This window comes from Poeciliopsis prolifica, unplaced genomic scaffold (genome assembly GCF_027474105.1).
Source record: "Poeciliopsis prolifica strain line A6 unplaced genomic scaffold, Auburn_PproV2 SCAFFOLD005, whole genome shotgun sequence".
Lineage (NCBI taxonomy): Eukaryota > Metazoa > Chordata > Actinopteri > Cyprinodontiformes > Poeciliidae > Poeciliopsis > Poeciliopsis prolifica.
In genome coordinates, this window is record NW_026562380.1 from 15,641,965 (window position 1) to 15,659,593 (window position 17,629).

At 42.6% G+C, this 17,629-nt stretch overlaps 1 protein-coding gene across 1 annotated transcript in view; it reads right to left on the reverse strand.

Annotated features, from left to right (window-relative positions):
• LOC129359708 (inactive phospholipase D5-like) overlaps positions 1-17,629 on the reverse strand; it is a 57,618-nt gene that overhangs the window by 4,331 nt on the left and 35,658 nt on the right. Inside the window, exons 3-9 of the mRNA XM_055029528.1 lie at positions 11,449-11,635; positions 10,690-10,801; positions 10,339-10,466; positions 9,192-9,389; positions 8,313-8,443; positions 7,991-8,192; positions 7,815-7,899 (exon numbers count right to left, since the gene is read on the reverse strand). Of these exons, the coding sequence (XP_054885503.1) occupies positions 7,815-7,899; positions 7,991-8,192; positions 8,313-8,443; positions 9,192-9,389; positions 10,339-10,466; positions 10,690-10,801; positions 11,449-11,635 (1,043 nt within the window). The remainder of the gene's footprint in view (positions 1-7,814; positions 7,900-7,990; positions 8,193-8,312; positions 8,444-9,191; positions 9,390-10,338; positions 10,467-10,689; positions 10,802-11,448; positions 11,636-17,629) is intronic.

Sequence of the window (17,629 nt, forward strand, 5' to 3'; positions counted from 1 at the left end):
TATTACGTAAAAGTATTTAACACTAACTTGTATTTCTGACAGTTTTGTCATTAGTGTGCTTACATTTTACCGATGGTATTGTAGTGCCCTCTGGAGGAGTTGTGTGGTGCTGCATACCATTCTTTGTCGTATACCTATGTGTAGCCGTTCTTACTCGCATAGTTATTAATGTAACTTTATTGTTTTCTGTTTCAGATAACCACACACACCCACATACACATACATAAACTCATCTACTGTACCACCTTTCATCCCATATTCATCGATGCTTGTCAGTCTACAATAAACCTTCGAAGCTGCATCTGCGGAGTTGCCTATTCCTTCTAACAGAGGAAGATTCAATTGATGAGAGATCTGAATTAGTGCCTGTGACGCACACAGAGTTCTTACAAATGGTCCTTCGAGCCGGATATTTCATTGGTTGAATCAACATCATGGCAACATCACCAGACAACACTCCTGAGGAGAAAAGTCACCAGCATAGTCCCCGTCCACGTAGGAACAGGAAGCTTCCTGGACATCTGGCGGAGTATGAACATGACCTATCTGATCCAGAGGAGTCAGAGTTGTCAACAAGCAGCAGCTCAGGAGAATCTGATAAGGATAACAAGCAACGATGGGACAAAATGGAAGAAGTATGGGGCAACATTCTAGCAACAATGAATCAGATGCAAATCACCATGAAGGAGACCAGTGGTGCATTATCCAGGCGTGTGGATCAACTAGAGAGAACATGTAAGTCATGCAGCCCTCTCTTGACACACAGTCACACTCAACAACATAACCGAGCAGAATCCCTTCCTGCATTCCAATCACAGCCTAGCGGTGTGAACACATATAGCAGTGACGCCAGGGATCACGCTAGGGATCAGTTGAGCGTTGTGACACCAGCAAGGCAGGACAACAGAACACCTGTAAACCTACTGAGACCAATACAAGATGCTGCATCATTAGATCCACAGCCAGATGAACTTGCAGCACTGCAGCATGTGTTGCAGTCATCACCTGCGTCCCAGCCTTGGATGAACACAGCCTTCCAGCCAGTAGGTCGGTCTGGACCTTCACCTGTTCTACAGTCGAGAGGCCTTCCGGTTCATCCAGAAATCCAGCAAGCATCGTTGCCAGCTCCACCGCCTAGAGTGAGACATGTAATACAGCCTGTTCTACAACCTGACATCCAAGTAGCACAATCCATGCAGATTAAGAAACCCAAATCATATCAGGCTGAGTCTCTCTACAGGCAGAGATACCATCATCAGCAACTACCAAGCCATGCTGACCAAGTAGACGCTGCATCATCATATAACCCCCCAGCAGCCTCTGCCACACCGCTGTATCAGCCATTACAGGGAGCGGCAGCACAACAGAACTGCAGCCAGCTTTATGCAGCTCCATCTGCTGACATTCCCCACCATTATCCTGTAACATATTCATCACCTCCAGATATATATCAAACTACAACTCCCTTACAGTCGACAGCAGAAGTGAATCAGCCAAACCTGATGGAGATGATTGTGGCAACATCATACGGCATCCCAAAGCCTAGACTGGTTACATTCAAATCAGGCAGAGAGAGTGAATTTGCCTTGTTAAAGAAAGGATTAGACAGCTTACTGGGGCCCCATGCACACCTCACAGAGGACTATAAATATCACATCCTGTTGGATCACTTAGAGCATCCATGTGCTCTACAAGTTGCCAGGCGCTATATTCACGACCGTACTCCCTACACTAGTGCAATTCGAGCATTGGAGCAGAGATATGGACAGCCTCGACAGTTAATCCAGAGTGAACTCAGCGCTATCCTTAACTGCTCTCCGGTGAAAGTCGGTGACCCTCAAGCCTTTGAAGACTTCTCCCTGGCAGTGTCTAGCCTAGTAGGTCTCCTCAGTACTATGGATGATGTAGCAGCCGGTGAGCTTCAGTGTGGTTCACATGTAGACAGGTTACTCACCAAACTCCCTCCTAGCTACAGAGACAGTTTCATAGAGTACTGTATCACACGTGGTATTATACATACTGGCAGCAGCCGCACGTACAACATGTACGATCTCTCTGAATGGCTTGAACGGAAGTCCCAAGTTCTTCAGCTATCTAGGCAGGCCATTCAGTCACAGTCATCGGATAGACCACGATTGGAGAGAAGTAACTTCAGAATGCCTACAGGGCCTAAAGCACCGAGTAAGCCTGCATCCATATATTATGGCTCAGATCCTGCTCAAACACAGCCAAAGACGGACATTAAGGTAGAAGCTGAGAGCCATTCTTCCCTTCCCAAGAAGAAACAGAAGTTTAAGCCATATTGTCCATACTGTGAAGGAACAGAGCATTACCTCAGTGGCTGTGAGAACTTTAAAAAGCTAGACCTCACAGCTGTCGCCACTTGGCTAAAGGATAAATCTAAATGCTGGCGCTGCGGCCGTAAACACACTCCGGAACAGTGCACTCTGAAGAAGCTTTGCACCAACTGTGGAGAACAGCACTTATTAGTGCTTCATGACCTGGCTGAAGCTAGAAGGCAGGACCCTAACATCCTAACTGTGAGTACTCGTAGAGTATATCTGGATCCTGTCAGTCACTCTGGCCGTGTAATGCTCAAGGTTGTGCCCATTCAGTTACACCATCAGAAGACATCTCTAGACACGTATGCTCTCCTCGACGACGGCTCAGAGAAAACCATCATACTCCCAGCTGCAATTAAGTTGTTAGGGTTAACACCAGAGAAGGAAACATTATCTCTGCGCACCGTCCGTCAAGATGTGATCCAGATAAAGGGAGGCTACGTCTCATTCCAGGTGTCTCCGAAGGCCCAACCAAAACGGCGTTACAAAATCACACATGCTTTTACTGCAGAACAGCTCAGCTTAGCTGAACAGTCCTGTCCAGTAGAGCTCTTGAAGAAGCGGTATCATCACCTACAACAAGTGCAGCTGGAAGGATTCAACCGGATACAGCCTCTGGTGCTAATCGGTTCAGACAATGCTCACCTCATAACGCCGGTTCGTCCCATCAGGCGTGGTCCAGCCCGTGGGCCTGTCGCTATCTGCACTAAGCTGGGGTGGGCCATCCAAGGTCCAAGTAGTAGTATGCCTACACAGCAGGGAGACATGCACTGCCTGCATACATCATGCCTTTCTCCTGCTGAGGACCTGTATCAGAATGTTCAACGGCTGTGGCAACTGGATGCTCCCATACATAGGTATGAGAAGGAAGTCACACGCTCAAAGGAGGACAGAGAAGCCATAACCATGTTAGAGGCTAAGACCATCAGGATTCCGGTAAATGGCGTGGAGAGATATGCCACTCCTCTGCTGAGGAGGAAAGACTTCCCTCAGATGCACGCCCCTTTAGAAGCAGTTAAAGGTCTGCTGAGGTCCACAGAGCGGAAGCTGACTAAACATCCAGACCTGGCCTGTACATACAACCAAGAGATCAAGAAGTTGGTTGATTCTGGTTACGTGACGAAGCTGACTCCAGAAGAGATCAACAATTCTACTGAATCTTGGTACGTACCACACCACATGGTACATCATAACAATAAGGCACGAGTGGTTTTTAATTGCTCATTTGAGTTCCAGGGCACCGTCCTCAATAACTACCTCCTGCCAGGCCCTCCTCTGGGGCCTACACTACTGGGCGTACTCCTCCGCTTCCGTCAGTATCCTGTGGCAGTGAGTGGAGATATAAAGGCCATGTTTCACCAGATCCGCCTGCTCCCTGAAGACTGTCCCCTGTTACGGTTCCTGTGGAGAGATGGTGAAACTGAGAGGTTCCCAGATGTGTATGAATGGAAAGTTTTGCCCTTTGGGACAACATGTAGCCCTTGCTGTGCTACGTTTGCTCTTCAGAAACACGTAAAGGAGCACCAAGACACTCATAAGGACATCTATGAATCCATCCATACAGCCTTTTATGTGGACAACTGTCTGCAGTCCCTTTCTGACCCACAAGAGGCTAAGCTGCTCATTGACAGAATGAGAGAGTTGTTATTACAAGGTGGATTTGAGATAAGACAGTGGGCTAGCAACCTCCCTGCGGTGATTGCCCATCTGCCCAGCACGGCTAGGTCAGAAAGTTGTGAGTTATGGTTGAACTTCAAGAGTCTTGATCCGCAGGAATCGACTTTGGGTCTCAGCTGGCACTGCCCAACTGATGTTCTGGGATACAAGCATCGCTCGGTGTCCTACACAACTGTCACACTGCGCAACATTTATAAGGTGCTAGCCAGTCAGTATGACCCATTGGGTTATATCTGTCCATACACCACAAGAGCCAAGCTCATTGTGCAGGCCCTGTGGAATACAGAAAGAGGATGGGATGAGCCCATAGAAGGACATTTGCTTCAGTCGTGGGTCGAATGGGAGGAAGAACTGTCTAACCTCCAACATATCATCATTCCCCGCTGCTACAGTTCTCACAGCATCACTGGTGCTACTAATGAGGTTCATATCTTCTGTGACGCCTCTGAGAGGTCCTATGGAGCCGTTGCCTATTTGAGAGTCACAGAGCAACAAGCACATATCTCAACCTCCTTCATTATGGCACGCTCAAGAGTTGCACCTCGAAAACAGGTGTCGATTCCCCGACTAGAGCTGTGTGCTGCGTTGACAGGATCCCGACTTGCCAAAGTACTCCAAAGTGAACTCTCTTTACCTCTGCACTCTGTATATCTGTGGACAGATTCTACAACGGTGTTAAAGTGGATCCAGTCCAGTTCCTGCAGATACAAGGTCTTTGTTGGGACTCGGATTTGTGAAATACAGGAGTTGACCCTCTCAGAGCAGTGGGGATATGTGAACTCTAGTGAAAATCCAGCTGATGACATCACAAGAGGGAAATCACTGTCAGAGCTCACCATCTCCAGCCGCTGGTCACAAGGCCCCCACTTCCTTACACAGACTCCAGACGCCTGGCCGAAAACTCCAACAGAGTCTACAAATTGTGACAGTGAAGAACTCAGAAAGACTGCTTTCTGTAGCTTCACATCCACATCTCACAGTCTACCAGATCCTACACAGGTCACATCGTTAGAGGACCTGATTCTGGCCACCCACCAATCCCTGACTGGGGCGGCTGCTACATCCTTCACTGCTGCTGAGCGTCTAGAGGCAGTGAATCAGCTGCTTCGCTCTGCACAGAAGGATAGCTTCCCAGAAGAGGTCCAAGCCCTTAAAGCAGGTGACGCTGTGCCCTCAAGCAGTCGGCTCAGTGCTCTCTCCCCTGAATATGACAGCATCAGTGGCTTAATCAGAGTTGGAGGCCGCCTACGACAAGCTATCGATATGGACCCTGATAGCATCCATCCGATTTTGTTAGCACCTGACCATCCATTGACCCGTCTCATTATAAAACACTACGATGCTCAGCTGTTTCACCCGGGTGCAGAGAGACTCTATGCAGAGATAAGGCGCACTTATTGGATTCTCAGAGGTCGGCAGGCCATTAAAAAACACCAGTATCAGTGTGTGGACTGTAGGAGATGGCGTGCTTCACCTGCCACACCAAAGATGGCGGACCTTCCATCAGCTCGTCTGAGACTCTACAAACCGCCATTTTGGTCTACAGGTGTAGACTGTTTTGGACCGTATCTAGTTAAGATTGGACGTCGCAGTGAGAAACGATGGGGGATTATTTATAAATGTCTGACCACTCGATGTGTTCACTTGGATCTCCTCCCTAGCCTCGACACCAACTCTTTCCTGATGTCGTTACGCAGTTATTGCTCGCCGAGGAAAACCGTACGAGCTATGGTCTGACAGAGGCACCAACTTCAGGGGAGGCCACAAAGAACTTCAGAGCGCTTTTGAAAATATGGCCCCAGTGTTACAACAACGGTTAGCCGAACAGATGATCCACTTTAACTTCAACCCGCCACATTCTCCTCACTTCGGGGGCACCTGGGAGAGAGAAATTAGGTCAGTCAAATCAGCTTTACAAGTTATCCTTAAGGACCAAGTTGTGGCAGAGGAAGTGCTTCTAACAGCTCTCATAGAGGTTGAAGGCGTTCTTAATTCTAAACCTCTCGGTTATGCATCCTCTGATGTGGCGGACCCGGATCCCATCACGCCAAACCTTCTACTAATGGGGCGGCGAGACGCAGGACTACCACAAGTAGTATATGGTCCTCATGATGCCCTATCTAAAAGGAGATGGCAACATAGTCAGGTTATCAGCGACCATTTCTGGAAACGTTTCATCCAGAACTACCTTCCAGGACTTCATTTGAGACAGAAATGGAGGACATCTACAGGCAATACCACTGTGGGACAAATAGTAATGATTGTCGATTCCAATCTTCCCCGTGGACTCTGGCCTGTTGGAATCATCACTAAAGTTTTCCCTGGGACGGATGGTGTAGTTCGAGCTGCCGAGGTGAAGGTCAAGGACAGTTTCTACATCCGACCGGTAACCAAACTGGTGGAGCTTCCGGAAGTGCCTGCAGATTCGGATCCTCCTTCGAACTGACAGCCTTTGCATGTGTGTATTTGCTTACAAATACAGGGGCGGCTGTTAAAAGTCTGTCCGTTCTGGTACAACTACATTACCCATGGTGCATCTGTGTTTCCTTTGCTTGTTATCGTTGCACATAGCTGGGCTAGTTTTTTGATCTCATGTTCCTGTGTTACTGTTGTAAGGAGTGGCGTCTGCGGGTGACATCCACCATCAATCCCTTTTTATCCTGTTTGTGTAAAACCTGTGTGCGTTCTATATGATGTAAGTGTGCCGTTTCATATACGATATTGGTGTTTATGTCGATTGTTAGCACAGGAGGTGGGGACATCCTCGTGTTTGGCTGCCGACGGTACAGGAAATTATCTGTAATAGTTCAGGTTGTGCTATACTCGGTTATATATATGTCACATATATATTATTGTATTATTATTATTACGTAAAAGTATTTAACACTAACTTGTATTTCTGACAGTTTTGTCATTAGTGTGCTTACATTTTACCGATGGTATTGTAGTGCCCTCTGGAGGAGTTGTGTGGTGCTGCATACCATTCTTTGTCGTATACCTATGTGTAGCCGTTCTTACTCGCATAGTTATTAATGTAACTTTATTGTTTTTCTGTTTCAGATAACCACACACACCCACATACACATACATAAACTCATCTACTGTACCACCTTTCATCCCATATTCATCGATGCTTGTCAGTCTACAATAAACCTTCGAAGCTGCATCTGCGGAGTTGCCTATTCCTTCTAACAGAGGAAGATTCAATTGATGAGAGATCTGAATTAGTGCCTGTCTGACGCACACAGAGTTCTTACACAATGGTTTCAATAAATGGTTACTGATTGTCCTCTAAAAAACATATTTAATTTTGGAACGTAGCTGTAAGTGTTCACAAAGGTACTAAGAAAGATTATATGTAAAACTTCATTTCATGTCATGAATGCTTGTGTTAAAAAAAATTAAAAAACAAACAAACTTATGTTTTGAGAGCAGTGGTGTAAAATTCACAGTTTTCCACTGTATGAAAACCAGATAGGCGACCTTTCAGTGACGTGAGGGGCTTGTAAAACTTTTAAACCACATGGGAATGAACTTTCAATCTTCTACAAGTGTCCAAATGGGATGATAACAATAGATATGCTTCCAGAAGAAAAAGGCCTTCTCCCAGATGATTGGGAGAAGACATTTGGTGCTTTGGAGTTTGGGAATTTACTAAAATTTTTAACAAAAATATAGATCTTGGTAAAAATGAATCATAAAGTGCTTGAAATAAAAATGCTTACAGACTCTGTTGTCACATGCAGTAAGTGAAGAGTTGAAACAGTAGTGCCGTAACTCTGCAGATGAGCTTACCTATATAAACGGCTTTGTCTGTAACCATAAATCTATTATGATTCATTCCACTGAGACCGCTGTCCCTCTGCACGTTGAAGAACTTCTACACACACAAACAGAGGCACACAATTGTACAGTGAGGGTACAGCGCATATACAGGAGCTGAAAATAGTACAGAGTGATGTTGCACTCACAGCTTCCAGGGAACAGTTGGCCTGCTCCATACAAAGGCTCTTCAGGGACCAGATGAAGTTAAAAGTAAGAGGATGAGTTTCTTCCCAGCAACTTATCAGCAGACGGACGTGAACCTTCCTCAAGATCAGCGCCTCTCTTAAAAGGCCGTCGATACGAGACCAGTATCTTGGCTCTGGTGCAGAGAAATCCACATGCATTGAGCTAGACAGACACACAGAGAAGCGCAGAGGATGATAAATCACGTAGGTCAAAGCAATGCATTCAAGTTATTAATGGTCAATCCTTGCCAAAAACAGCATAGAGTGGCAGACGGGCTCTAACCGTTGCATGTTGAGGAGGGGCAGGTAATCAATAGTGGAGATGTAAATGAAATGGCGGGCCTGTTGGATGACTGCGGAGATTGCTTTCAGATCGCTGCTGCGATCCTTAGTGATAAGAACATCTGGTGAGCTCTGTCAACAGGGAAGAAGCAGAATGCAAATACAGTTAGGACGCGTTACGACTGCTGGACTGGGAATACACAACTGCTGACTGTGTGCTGTACTCTGAAGATGACATCAGAGCATTGTGTAAATAGTTTATTACCAAAGAGACTAGAACAAGGATCTTGATGATGAGCAGAAATCCTTTGAAGGGTAATGCTTCTAATATAATGGTAATGAACAAAGGCCATTTCAGTTTGAAATTTACATCAGTGCCAGCCTAATTATAACATGGGGGAAAGAAAATACTGACTCATATGTGTGGTTGTAGCCATAAATGACAATTCTTCAATATTAGATGCTGTTGTAAAGTTATTCTTTTGTTGCATATATTGAACATATACTCAGATTGTAATCATAAAAGCCAAGGTATTTAATTGAGATCCAATAGACTATCACAAATGAATGAATTATTGTGAAATGAAAAGAAAATGTTTTTTTCCTGGTTAGCATTTTTAACAGCTCCAGCTAAAGGTACTCCAAGTAGAAGAGAATTTGGTACATTTATTAAAGTTGTTATTCTACCAGTTTTTTTCTCAGCAACACAAAACATAACAATAAACAATACAGTGTCTTCATATCTTGAACAAATTTATATTTCATAAATACATTCTTAATCCTACATCTAAAACTATCATTCTTTGTGGGAAACAAACCAACAGGTGTCTCTTAAAAAGAAAACAAAAAAACAAAAAAAACCTGATACTCTTTAACTTACGGAGATGTAGGTTTCAACTTTTGTTTGGTTAACCAAGAGACTTCCAGGTTTCTCTCTGCTAAAGAAGGGAAACAGACGCTTGGACCAAAAGGTGGGGATGGAGGTTTTATACTGAAGCCCCCAGTAGAGGCTAAAAACCTTGTGCAGGTCCAGGGCCAGAGGTTTGCAGTCGTACACCACCACACCAAGCTCCTTTCTCTGCAGAACAAGAAGAACACAATTAGACACACAAACAAGATCAACTACAGTAATATTCAAAAAATAAAAAAAATTCTGATGAGGCTCATTTGTCAGATTAACAGTACCTTAAAAAAATAATTACCTTTCAGTAAACCCATATTTCTCTCTTATAAATGTTTTCTTTTAGTGGAATGATGTAATATTCTAATACAAAAATGTAATATTTTGAGTACTATAAACAGAAAATCATCATAATTAACAGGAAAGAAGGCTGGGAAATACTAATCTGTGAGGATTTGGCCTTTCGGCCCTTGACTGCATGCTCCCTGATTCCATTTTGCGTATTTAATCCCACCAGTGTCTGTGTTTCCCCGTCGGATTCTTGTCTTTGCTGTCTTACGCTTTGTTGTTTTCTTTTCACTTTGTGAATAAAGTTCCAGAAATGCATGGAGTTTTCAACAGTAATCCAACTCATTGAAAATATATGTAGCTATTTATTTGTTATTGTTGTATTTTTTTGTGTAAATTATGGTTCAGCAAGAAAAAACAAACCAAAACAACTGAAACTAGGAAGACTACAAGCAGCTCTCGTAATTATTGAGTCCTCCGTGTCAGCATCTTGGGTTGTTCTGGGGTTTGGCTCATTGATTCAAATGTCATTGTTATTCTTTGTTCCTTAGTCTCTTTATTTGATTACATCAGCCTAGTTTCTGTTTTACTTTACTTCAGTCCTTCTCAGTGATTCCAGTTTATTGTGTTTATTTCTTCTAGTTATTCCAGAACTTTTTTTCTCATCTGTTTTCTGTTTTTTTTTTTTTTTTTATCAAAGCACCACGTGAATAAATGATGCTTAACACACACTTGTTTTGCCTCCTTTTTTGCAATATTCTGATTATTTCCCTCCACACTTTCCATCGTAATATTTCCGTTTTTGCTCATGATGTACTCTGAGGCAGGTCTACATTACGGTGGTCAGAGATCTCCAGTCCATGCCGGCGCTGCCGATGTAGAAATGCTTCCGGTCGACGACCCAGAAAGACGACTTGAGGAAGCCTTTGGTCAGGGCCGTCATGTTCACCTCATGAACCTCGGCGTCTGCAAATTTGGGAGGAAAAGAAAAATAAAATAAGTAAAAGTCCACGCTTAAGCCAATGAAAGACAGGAGTGGTTATTTATGACATGAACGACAAAGCAAGAGACTAACTGAGAAACATGTCCAGGACATTTAATTTCTGACAGATTTAAACATGGAGAGCCAACAGGTCTCGTATTTAGCTAAAAGCAGGTGAAACATAGAGAGCAGAAGGGTCGAGCTCACCGTGATTGTCTGCGAGCGTCTTCAGCTCTGCTGAGTCGAAGTCTCCTGTGGAGATCTTCAGCTGGATTCCTTTGTCTTTCAGTCCCTGCAGCCTGGACAGCAGAGCCCTGCCCTGAAACAACCCAACAGACCCTGAGCTGAGTGTCCTAATGAGACAGTTCACTTCCTGAACTTATGTTATTAATGCTGTTTAGAGAGCTGCAGTGTCTGTGATGTTTTTGATTTCTGCTTCCAGTGAAAGTCACGGTTATTAGTGCTAGAGATCCACTTGCAAAGCAAAAAGTCTATTTTAAAACTACAAAGCGTGTACCTACAGCACACGAAGAACGTCGTGATGGATCACATTTATCTTATAAGACGACAGGTCATTTTGAGAACAGCAGCGAAACGACATCTCTCTACTGGCGAAGCTTTACTTTGTGCTGAAAGATGATGCTCACTAAGATGCTGTCAAAACACAAATCTATCATCTTGCTGTTTTGCTCACTGGATTAATTCAAAATCCGTAATCATTTCAGCATCTTTTGTTGGCTGCATCTTTTTGAATATAATTGCAAGGATCCACAAAGTTAATGTGAAAAAAGTTGTCATAAAACATTGTTTTGTTTTGTTCTCTTCTTTTACTTTTTGAGGGCTTTGCTGTTGCACTGAAACCAAAAACTGAAACATGAGCAGGGAAATATAAAACAGACAATATATATATCAATGAGCATCACAACCTGCGCGGTGTAAAGTGTCTGACAGCTTGTCTTGTTTTACCTGCCCAGCAGCAGGGTAGAAGCTGGACTCGTAATCAGAGGGGCCGAGGAACCACACGGGGGAAACAATCTCCACAGCGACTCGAGCTTTGTCCAGTAAGCTGTTGAGCCCCGTGGAGAGAGGTAGGTGGGAGGCGCTGTCGTCTGAGAACATCATGTCCGCTGGGATGTTCTCCACAACCACGATGCTGTGGAGAAAGATAGTAAAAGCAAAACTGCCTCAAGTATGAGCAAAATCAGGCTCAGAGACTCAGATTTGCATCATAAATGTCTTTTTTCTCTTAGTTTCACTGCAAGTGTGGTTTATTGGTGCATTTCATGTGTAATAGGTGTTGGCCCTGTGGATCTTCGTGTCCTTAACTTGTCTTTAGTCATGGGCCCTGATTCATGGCTGACAGTTGTCCCTGCTGCTCCTCATTTCACTGCTTGACTGACCTAGTTCGAATGTTTATTACAGTGTGTCAATTTCAGCCAGAATTAATGAAATTTAAGCCTTAATGTTCATTAGTCTTTCAAAGCGCAATTACCCGTTTACCTTCGTGGCAGAATTATACACACTGCTAATGAAATAAGATTTTTTAATTTTTTTTTACCTTCAACCAAAGGCAAATTAGTTAACGGCGCTCTTCTCCCTTCGTCTCTGGATCATTTGCTTAATGAGTGAAATCCAATTTTTCCACACACATGCCCCCAGATTCCGTTAAACATTATTAAATTTTGCAGATCGCCTCTAGCAAATATCGGGAACAGCAGTGGACTGATGAGATGAGCGCAATGCCAGCTTCATTTCTGCTTTTTCAGGAAAATGGATTCATTTGAGGTGTAATATTCTTGCTGCATCTCTGCTGCTCACTTCATATTAACGTTAGGGATTTTATATCTGTCTGTCTGTCTACATTGCAAAAAGACAGCCGCAGGAAATTGCTAGCTGGGCAAAATATTTCACAGCACTGTTGATGTATGGTTTTGGAGCAATAATTGTACCCTGATTTCTAAATGTGTTTCCTGCCACATGATATATTTTAGAGCATATGTGAGCATTGCATTGCCGATACCAGTCGGATACTGACGTAATTTTCAAACTACTTTGTTCATTTTCCCAAGAAAAATGATCTGAGAGCAAATCAAAACAAAATCTTTTTTGAGGTAGATTTGAGGAGCTACAACAGAAAAACGAAATAACGCTTCACCAGGTATTGATCTTACCGTGCTCGTTTTGATCCAATACTCATAAAGCCTTAGTATTGGTTTTATTGATATTTTGATATATGGATTCACAGAACATCTATTTTAGAGTAATCATCAGCGGTTTGGAGAAGAACAGTAGCCATGTGCGCGTTGAGGAAATATACTGAGGTTCATTAAGATTTTCCATGTGTCAGCTGCGTGTTTGATTCACTAGATTGTGTGAAATACATCACAGGCCAACACGCTCTGTTAGATTCTCTGCAGAAATGTAGTGGACCTTATGATCAGCACTAGCCTAAATATAAATGTCAAATGATGGGGAAAGTGGATTCATGATTGATGTTTAAGCCTTAATGTTCATTAGTCAAAAATTTTTCCTATGTTTCACAAAGTTCTATGAAATTAAATCAACAAAAGAGAATAGGAATGAGAAACCTATTTCTGTTGCCATTTTCAAGCTCAGCACTATTCAGAAACAGATGCTGGCTTACCATCGGGATTAAACAACAATTTTGGACAGCCAAATCTTTAGAGAAAAAAAATAGACAAGCAAGCAGCTGTTTTGTGTGGGTGAACAGCTTTACAGCTTCTTGGTTGATCAAGCAACCGGACAAAATGCTTTCCAAGACTCTTTCATAACCACTTCTGACAAGGAAACCAGTTCAGTGACGAGAGAATGGCCGGAACTGAAAAGTGTAACTTAATGATAATTGGTTTGCAACTCTCATTACAGTTTTTAAATCTAATCAAATAAACAATCGGGGCATGGCTGGTTTGGCTGTCAGTATGACTCAAAGGTTAATTTGGTTAACTACAAAATGATGCTGCTAATATCCAGACACTGTGTCACAATGTTTACAGCCTGGATTAGCAGAGGGCTCACTATTGAGCTAGGCTGCTGTCACAAATTTATTGCATGCAGCCAAATTAGATTTGAGAACTGGGTTCATTCTGAACTCACACAAACAGCATCAATATTTGGTGCAGCTCTGTAACCCACTGTGCACACATGAGATATTTATACTCATTTGGTTCAGTTTTTTCTTGCCATCTATGTTATTCTCACCTTCATCCTTTCCATTTAGTATGCTCCCTTGCTATTTGTATAATCAAATGCTGTTGAGTCTCACTTTGTTCTTCTTTAGATGTTGTTGATTGATCTGTTGATCCATTTACATTGATTGGATTGTAAATCAATGTCCTGCAGTTAGAGAAGGAGAGTACACTTTGTCCATATTGCTTGCTTGTTTGGTTACAGTAAATGTATTTCATCACCAGTATTTGTATTAGATAAACAAATGTTCAAGATGCATTTCTCTTAGTCATGAAGCTCTTTATGGATAGAAGCGAATAAAAGTCTGGACGTCTTTTCAGATAAGTCTGCACTTTCAAATTTTGAGGCTATCCTTTGAATCTGTTTTCTTCTGCTCTCCCTTTTATGTCTTCATCCACAAAACTACAGTCACTCCTGCTGAAACTGTGACATTTTCTCAAGCTGCAATTAAAGATTGCAGAAGAGACAAGACTTCACACGCACTGTATTGATTCAGTCGATTTAGCTGGCTTTGTTCGTTTGTTGCCGGGGTTTGGTTGGGTTAGTTTGCAGGTGGTCAAATTTGGTCCAGTGGGTTTACTTGTTCCTTGGGTTTCTGTTTATTTAGATTAATTTCACGCCTGTCCCTGTGACATTTTGATCCCCCTTTTTGAGCCCTGACATTATTTTGGGGACCAGACTGTACCAGGCAAGAAGTGGCATCTCTTTTTATTTTTTTTACATAACCAGAACATGACTCAAGGGCATAATGGTCAGAAAATGTGTTTTAGGTGATAATGTAGTGGAATCAAACTGAGAGGCCAGTTGCCAGCTCTCCGCTCCCAAATGTATTCCTGGCTAAAGTAGAGCCGAGTCAGTCTGTGGAAGCTGGCCAAGGGTCAAACTGTTTGACTCACATACTGTCTAATAATAACACCTCTAATATGTCCTTATGGAAATGGTGGTCAATAAGTTCAGCGAAGAAATGGCAACAATGTGAAACTGGCCAATAGATTCTGTAAGGTTTGATTTCTTTAACTCTAAAGTCCATGAAATGAAAAGCGGTTTCTAGCAACCGTACCTCAAATTGTGAAGACACAAACAGGCCTGGGCAGCTGCAATGCATGCGCTGCAATGATTGAAAACCAGGATGGATGGAGAGCAAGTGGAGGAAGGCATAATCCTATTGAGAAACAAATGCACTGAGTCTTCTCTAATGGCTTAGAGGTATGATGAATAGTGATTGTGACTGGCTCAAACATCCAGACAGGATTCTGTATGAAAATCAGACAAAGCGGGGAGGCAGAGGTTGTTTATCCTGGCAGAAGATTCATTGATTTATACAGTCCGCGCTGTCTGTGGCTGGTTCCCTCCTCTGTAACCCATCTGTGCAGTCATGGGTGCCATTCAGCCCCAGCAGCAAACAAAGCAGTTGGGTAAACTTCATGCTGCATTTGTGTGCAGAAACAGTCAAACAGGAGGAGAGCCAGAATGTGACCGAACGAAAAAAAAACGTTCCTTTCTTTAAATGAAACAACCGGGATATTGTTTCACAATATGACACACTTTCAGAGCAAATGTGCTTCCATATCGAGCATGTAGCACTCAGTGTAAAAATCAAACATGTGGTACATGCATTTTGGCTAATGATCAAATATTTTACTCATTTTGAACAAGTTAATAGAAATGCCAATGCCACATCTGTTTTGCAGAAAACAAAAATGTGGAGTTTAAGTAATTCATGGCATTTATATCAATGTTGATTGGAGTTATGGATGCAGGGAAAACCTGTTCACCTGGGTTTTATTACCTAAGGTTGAGTTTGTGCTATTAGAACAGATGTCAGGTAAACCTTGGGCCAAGAACAGGGACATATAAATATAAATATAAGATTAGCTACTTTCACGTTATTTTCATCAACTTAAAAGCCTAAAAGGGCAGTATTATGCTTTTGCCAATTTATAACCCAATCAAGAAACTTCAGTTGTTATTAAAATATTATTTATAACATTTTTACCAGAGTTGGGGTGAGAAGGAGCTTTTATAATGAGCTCAGGGTGTTAGAAAATAGATGGATGGATGGATGGATGGATGGATGGATGGATGGATGGATGGATGGATGGATGGATGGATGGATGGATGGATGGATGGATGGATGGATGGATGGATAAAAGGTATGGTTTTAATGGGGGAATAATGCTATAGCATGATATAAAGTTAAATAAATTCAATTTTTCCTAATACTGTCCCTTTAAGAAATTAATTAGGTTAATTAACCTTCACTTTCTAAACTACTTTGAGTAATAAATTGACTTTACTGTACTGTTTGATAAGTGGGAATAATTAGAATTCATGTGTGATTCAATTGAAATAATTTTTTTTTCCCCGTAAAGAGGCTTGGGACGACGCTTCTTATAAATTGGTGCCATATAAATAAAACTGAATTTATTATAGAATGAGAAATGTTCTGATGAAATTGTGTAATTTCATTCCACTGAAGGCCTACTACTACTGGCAACTCATCTCACCGCAACAGAACACAAAGGAAATCTAACTCCTAAGTCATTGGTTGTGAGGCTTCACAAAGCTTTTTCGATGACAAAAGCACATTAGCAGGAACAGAGCAAGAGTCGAAGGTCTGCCATTTTTAGATTATTCAGAGGAAATCAAATTAATCATTCAGTTGAGTCACATGTTTGCTTTAATGAAGCGCTTTACTGCTGGTCTGTATTGATTCAATGCCTATTAGTTCTTTGTTTCAGTTTCACTGAAAACATTACCATTAACCATGTGAGTAGCAGGGCTCACGTGGAAGTATTACAGCACAGATTTCTGGAACTTCCTTTGAGTGTTCTTGAACGAACGAGACCCCTGTCATCCCTGACTGCGAGCCAATAAAGGCTGATGAATCTATTCAGCAGCCTCGTCTCCCTCCATCTGGTTCGCCCTTCTTCAACCTCATCCGTATCGCTCAGCGTGACCCAAGGGGATGCTTCAGTGGACAAGAAAAATTCATTCAGCTTCACAAGTTGGGATTTCGCTTTCAGCCTCAAGTGGAGGGAGAAGGATGCCTGGTTGAGTTCCCTGAAAGGATGCTAATGGTTGATTTGAGGAAGCGAAGAAGAAGGGGAGAATTGACGGCCACAGACATGAGGGGTGAAGGAGAGAGAGGGAGAAGCAATCTGAGGCGGGATGCTAAATTGAATGCTGAGGGTCTAATGGTGGAAAACCAGCAGGAAGTGCAGGAGGAGGAAATAAAAACTGCTGTTTCAGCTCAACACCTGCTGATTAGCCGCTTTCACTCGGGACCACCAGGACATACTGAGGTAGTTTTTAGGCCTCTCGTCTCGGGATTCATATTCTTACATTTTGCTTCGACTCTATAATTTTGAAAAAGTTTTTTCTTTTTCCAACTTTTGGAGCAGCTTAGAGCAAGACTGAAGAATCTACCGCATGGCCAATTACTTAGACAGAATTGTGTTTCCAATCCAAAAACAACTGTGAACCAATGATTAAAGAAACTGTTTCGCAAAGAAATGATGGAAGAACTTCCAATGTGACATCAGACAGTCTGAAGAAAAGCATTCTGAATTTCCTCCCGATCTGATTCAGCCACTAACTTATTGAAATCTGTTAACGTCACTGAATGCAGTTGACACTCATTGTCTTGTACACTGTCATAGCACAAAGTTCATTACTGTGCAATTGGCATTCAGGTAGAGATGACAGACATCTGACTGAACGTTGGTCTTTTTTCAGGGACTCTATTTCTGAACAATGAAATGCTTTCGACACGTTTTAGTGTTGTGCCACATCGGAGAGCTCATGTCACCGACATTATTTCACCGACTGCAAAATAAACTGCATTTGTTAACATGTCATGTGATCATTGCAGTAGTAGTGCCTGTAAAACACACATAGCTCAGCGTGGTATGGGGTGCCTGCAGTGCGGTGAAAAAAA